Source organism: Phalacrocorax carbo, chromosome 10 (assembly GCF_963921805.1).
Source record: "Phalacrocorax carbo chromosome 10, bPhaCar2.1, whole genome shotgun sequence".
NCBI lineage: Eukaryota > Metazoa > Chordata > Aves > Suliformes > Phalacrocoracidae > Phalacrocorax > Phalacrocorax carbo.
In genome coordinates this window covers 19,723,370-19,729,196 of record NC_087522.1, presented here as the reverse complement: position 1 = coordinate 19,729,196, position 5,827 = coordinate 19,723,370, and the positions used below count along the sequence as shown (strand labels likewise).

The following is a 5,827-nucleotide window of genomic DNA, read 5'->3' as shown; positions in this document are numbered from 1 at the left end:
GGGGGGGGGGAGCGGCACCGGCGATTGGGCGGCCCCCGTCACGTGGGCACGCGGGGCTGTAACCGGCCGCTCCACCGAGTAGTGACTGCGGCTGCGGCACTGACTGGACTCGTCGTAACGTGATGGTGTCAGGCTCGCGCGGGGCGGGGGCCGGCCGGCCGGGGGCCTGTCCCGGCCTCGGCCCCAGCCCGCCCTGCCCTGCCCACGGGAGGAGTCGCCAGGCCGGAGAACTTTGCGCTGAGCACATCTGGGTAAGCGGGGGTGGCGGTCAGCGGGTCGCCGCCGCTCTGCCGGGCCGCTCCGGTGGGGGGCCGCCGCCCCCGCCCGTGTTTGTGCTTCCTTATGCAGCAAAGAGCGCTGCTCCAAAAAAGGGGGTTCTCCTGCGGCAGAGGTCCCTGCAGCAGCCCCAGAGTAAGGGGGACTTCTTCGTGTGAGAGTTTGCCTCAAGGAAAACAACGGAAGGACCTCGCTGCTGCCCGGGAGAGCTCGCTGTCCGGCCGCCGGCGCTGCGGGAAGGCGGTACACCGGGAGGCGCCTGTGACCTGCGCTCACGTCTCCCAGGCGCCCCGTTAGGCCGCATGAGGAGGTGGGAGGCTTCAGAACACGGCTCGCGCTCGCTCTCCTGCTGTCTCCTGCCGACTTCCTTTCGGTGCATCTAAGCCAATTTCACTATTTTCAAGCATTCTTGTGTCCTGTTCCGCTCTGTGCCCCCTCAGAAACCTGAATGTAGGTGCCTGAAAGGGCACGAGCTTGATACTTGTGCAGTGATACCTGTTCTGCACAGCCCCAGAGAGGAGCTACCCACTCTGTGCCCTGTGACAAGTGATTTAACTGCTCTGCTTTTTCCCCCAAATTTTGGCGGATTGAGGCAGAGTATCTTATTCTAAATTGCTGTTTGTCAACTTAATCAGGTATATCCTCCTTGTTACAACTCCCCCGTCCTTTTTCAAGAGAGATGTGCTGTATTAGGAGAAAATGTCCTATTTCGAGTGTTAACGGCCATTAAAGTGGATGTTTTACTTGTGTAGCACACACCCCCCTGCACCCCGCTTCTCCTTCACAAGTTGATCTTGGCTGCTGACAAAAAACAGCCCCTGTGCGCCTGAATGCCTTACTGAGAGTAAAGGACTCTACAGCAATTCTGGAATGGAGGCGTTTCCTTCAAGATACGGCTTTTAAATGGGGGAAAAAAGCCCATCTCCTGACAGGCTTAATTTACCAGCCTGTTGCCAAAATCCAGGGGCTAATACAGCCAGCCCTACGCAGTTTTCTACTGCTGAAATCCGTGCCGCGGGCAGCGGTCCCTGCCGGTGCGGCCGGCCAGCCTCGATGCTCGGCGGCTGGGGGAGCTTGGCTCGTGATCCATCTTCTGACCCTGGCCTCTGGCAGACCCGCAGTACTGCTTTAATATTCCTAAACCCTACCTGAGTGATTTACTCTCCGGCTTTGAAAGCCCCCTTCTCCCGGCCCTGAAATACCCTGGAACCTGTTGAGGCGGATTTTTCTAGCCCAGGCTCTCGGCAATGGGGATCCACCGAGAGGGCCCGGCCGCCCCGCCCCGCCCCGCAGGCCGGAGCCCGGCCCCAGGGGGGCGGAGCCGCCTCGCCTGCCCGCGGCGAGGGTCCCCCGGGCAGCGAGGCCGCGGCACCTGCGTTCCGCCCCGGCGCCGGGAGGGGCGGCTTCCGGGCGCGGCGGGAAGCGGCGGCGGCGCGGTCGCCGTCCCGGTCTCGGCGGAGCGCTCTCCTGGTCGGCCGGCGCCATGGCTCGCAAGAAGCTACACCGGCCTATCGCCGCCATGGCCAAGAAAATCCGCGAGTACCGGGCGCTGAAGAACCGGCCGCGGGAGTCGCAGCGCTTCTCCCTGGACTACGAGACGATGCGGCGGCCCCTGACGCAGAAGCGGCTGCCGGTGCGGGCCTGGGAGGACGCGCGGAACGAGAACCGGCTCTTCGCCCTGCTCTGCCGCCTGCCGCGCTTCGGCCTGGGCCGCACCGTCACCCGCAAGTCCTGGCTGTGGGCGCACGACGAGCCCTGCTACTGGGTGGTCACCAAGGCGAAGGCGGACTACACGGCCGAGGTAACCAGGCCCCGCGGGGCTGCGGCCCGCCGCCCCGCCGCCCCCTCCCCGCCCTCACCGGGTGCTTGCTTTCTTTGCAGAACATGGATCATGGAAGAGCCTGGGGCTACCTGACCTTCAGAGGTAAAACCGGCTTGTTTTCCCGCGTACGAGGTTTGGACCGCGTCTGTAGGCAGGACCGGGGGCAGGGGGGAGTGGAAGAGCGGCGGGAAAACCGCGGCCTTCCCACCTGGGGAATGTGTCTTACTCGGATCTGCTAACAAGACAGAAGTTCTCCATATTTTACTTTCAAATGCTGGGATCTAGCCCTCACAGGGTGCATTTCTAAGGAAGGCTGTGGGAGAGCCAGTGTAGGCTGACCATGGGTATTAGATGCGGTCACAGACTGTTCTGAGACTTTGAAAGCAAGGCACAGAATGAACACGAGGGTATTCCAGGTAAAATAATCAGTAAAACAGGAGTGATGGCAAGTAAACTTACATTACTGGGATTTTAAATTAACGCTTGGAGTCAAGTAAGTGAATTTCCCTTTTTAAAGCTGCTTTATATTAGGCATATGGTTGTTACTAGAGTGTCTGAAACATTTCTTATTCAAAGGTTTTAGAGTTGTTGGGTATTTTTAATGTTGAATTTCCCAGGGAACTTTCATCAGTGTAGAGAGACATTAACTCCCATTCCTTAGCTATGGAAACTGAACCAGAGATGAAGTGACATTTTAAATTAAGAGGATTGGAACGACTTGCCTGGAGTCCTTTCAGCCTATTTCTGTTTTGATTTCCATGGACAGAGGTGGGATCCCATAGTACAGCAGGGAAGATACTGTCCAATCCTTTGAAAAATTCCCTTTACTATTGCCTGTTGCAGCATCTTTGATACCAGAGAGTCAGAACTTGCTGCATTTCCCGGAGGGAGTTTGTTGTCAGTTGCATTGTCCACTGGTGTTCATCATCTTTTCTCAGGCAAAACTGAAGAAAAAGTGAGAGAGATCGACAAAGTCATGTACCATGACTGGCGTTTGGTGCCAAAGCACGAGGAGGAAGCCTTCAAGAAATTCACCCCAGTGCCAGAGGAGACCATTCGGTACCTTCCATACCCACCTCTGCTCCGAGCCATGATCCTTGCGCAGTGGCAGAAAGAGGGAAAACCGATCACAGAGGAGCCAATGATCGATCTGAAGAAGGGCACGGCCTCTCCCCCTCAGGGTGCAAAGAAAAAAGTTACAGGGACACCAGTATAACAACTTGTTCTATGTCCTGAGCTTCCCACGTGCTCTCACTGTGTGTTAGAAGCATGTCATCTTACAGAAGACCCCCTTGTCCAATGTGACATGGTGTATCCAGGTTTCTTAGCTTTCTCCCCAGCCCTGTACATCACCTCATCTGAAAGGAACGATGTAGACACATTCAGCGTTTTTTTCATAACTTTGGTCTCAGTCAGCAGAGGCACTGTCTTGGTTCCCTGTAGAGCCTCTAAAAGCATAGCTCCTGTCATCCAGCTACAATTCTTTGAAGCACAGTTTCCTCTACAGCCTGCAAATTAGTTTTTGAAGAACATTTTTCAGGTAATTTGAGTCCCACATAAATCACAAAAATGACTGAGACTATCCTATTATTTCACAGAGCTGTGTACAAATGTATCTACTAATGAAAATAAATGTTTTCTTATTTCTGCAGTATGGTTCTAAGAAAACTTGGTATTTTTTTCAGTGCATGGAGATCATCATGAGATCCGAATGCAGACACAGCATCAGATTCCCCTTAACCACTGCAGAATCATCTGGATTACTTACATATGATGGCAATGAACAGCATGGGAGGAACACAACTTGACTTTGGATCCCAAGCTTATCCAAAGCTATCCATCTCTTATTTCCAGATACAGCTGTCAGGAGATAGGAGAAATCATTTTAGTTCTGGTGATACAAAGCATACAGGATTGGCTCTTACTATTTGAAGCCAATCACAAAGTAACGCATGTTCCGGTGCAGCATGTTCTGGTGAACGTTACAAAAATGCAATGCTTTAGTGCAGTTGTTAGCATTTTGTTTTCTCGTGCAGTGGCTGTGGATTTTGCTGCTGTGTCAGGTGCTGTTGGAGGGTCTTGTCTGGGTGTGGCCAGAGGGGGCACAAGAGCTGTTCTGGTCTGTAACCCTGCAGATCAGCTCCCTACAGAAAGAGCTATTTAGTTCGTCTGCCATAATTGGTAGTCAAGTGGTGCTGTTCCGTTTGCTGCAGCATCTGGAAATCTCAAGTAGTCTGAAGGGATTTGCTGAGGGAAAGCAAAAAATGGACTCTCTGCCCTGCCCAGTGTGCATGGCAGGCCTGGATGGGACAGGGGAACATGTGGCCTCAGCCACCAGGAAAAAAGCTGTCATCAGGCAGGAGCAAGCAGATCGATATCACCTACCTGGACTTCCATGGGGTTCCTCACCAGAGGCTCTGATGGAGTAAGAGGGAAGGCTTTCCTCACAAGTTAAAAGCGGGTCCTGTGACAAGGCACAAAGGCTGGGAAGAGCTGAGCTCTTGTCCCTTTGTTGTGGCAGCAGCACTGCAGGGCATGTGCCACAGCTGGTTCACTGGCTTCAGAAGCAATGGAATAGTCCAGGGGAGGCAAAATCCAGAGTGTTGCTAAAGGCGCGAACAGTTTGAGGCTGTGACACTTCCCACTGCAGCCAATGGAGAACAGCAGCTCTGGTTTCCATAGCCTCTGGTGCCAGGTACTGGGCTGAGCTGGTGCCTTATTGTGCTTGCCATGATTGAGGTGCTACTGAACCAGCACACAAACTGAGGACAAGCGAGGTGGGAAAGGAGGTGTAGATGTGAGTTAGATGGGACGAGCCAGGAGCTGAACACAACCCCAGTGCAGGCAGTGCCCTCCCTGAGGGGGCACAGGCCCAGGGAGTCTGACCACAGTGGGCAGAGCCAAGTGCTGGTAACAGGGTGCACCAACAGCCCCAGACAAGGCAAGAAATGGCCAATGTCCAGGGTCTACCCAGGGAGTCCAGCCAGGAGCAGAGGCAAATGGAGATAATACACCATAAGGCATGGAATGATACAATAGCTTGGGTTGGAAGGGACCTTTGATGATTATCTATTCCAAACTCCCAAATCCAAGGGGTCCATCTAGGAGCAGCTGGAGACAGTCACAGCTACAGCACAGCTCACCCAAAGACTGAAGGCCTCAGCCGGTGCTTAGATGAGACTCCTGGGCCACAGGTGGAATGGGCCCATGTCTGGGTGGGGGCCTAGGTGGGGCTGAGCAGGACAATCATGGCCTGATGGTGACCTCAGGGCCTTAACACTTGGCAGGGTGGGGAGAACCTTCACACAGAGCCATGGGCAGCCCAAAAGCCTTGTCTGATTGCAAAAGTCCCCTTCTGGAAAGCTGCACAGCCCCAGTTTGCTACATGTTGGATTCAATGCCCAGAACGTGCTGCTCTGCCGGGACTCTCTAACCTCCTGGTTCATTTAACATCACAGAGGTGGTTGTCTGAAGGATGACAGTAGTGAGCCCCTTCCCCAGCCACCCAGGTGGGTGCCAGACATGGCTGCACTTCACCCAGTGCCGCGCTCAAACTGCTCCCGGCTGTATCGAAGGGTGCAGCCCTCAGGGACGTGGGATGGGTCCCAGGGCCTGTTTCCAAACAGTATTGTTGAGGTGCTTCTAGTAACCAGGTGGCATGGCCAGTTGTACCTCACCCTGCCTGCACAAGACCATGGTGCAGGTGTTAGTCATGGAGCTGCTCAGGGC

At 54.6% G+C, this 5,827-nt stretch overlaps 1 protein-coding gene across 1 annotated transcript; it reads left to right on the top strand.

Annotated features, from left to right (window-relative positions):
- Positions 1–206: 206 nt before the first annotated feature.
- MRPS34 (mitochondrial ribosomal protein S34) lies at positions 207–3,749 on the top strand. Its single transcript, XM_064462324.1, has 3 exons — positions 207–2,077; positions 2,158–2,200; positions 3,037–3,749. Exons 1-3 carry the CDS (start codon positions 1,760–1,762, stop codon positions 3,312–3,314), a joined length of 639 nt encoding a protein of 212 aa, XP_064318394.1. The 5' UTR covers positions 207–1,759; the 3' UTR covers positions 3,315–3,749.
- The last annotated feature ends 2,078 nt before the right edge of the window (positions 3,750–5,827 follow it).

Bases quoted from the DNA above. Each gene is read 5' to 3' on its own strand.
- MRPS34 (XM_064462324.1), top strand. From the start codon at position 1,760: ATGGCTCGCAAGAAGCTACACCGGCCTATCGCCGCCATGGCCAAGAAA. The intron at 2,078-2,157 runs GTAACCAGGCCC...CTTTCTTTGCAG, and splicing joins AGGCGGACTACACGGCCGAG to AACATGGATCATGGAAGAGC. The intron at 2,201-3,036 runs GTAAAACCGGCT...ATCTTTTCTCAG, and splicing joins GGGCTACCTGACCTTCAGAG to GCAAAACTGAAGAAAAAGTG.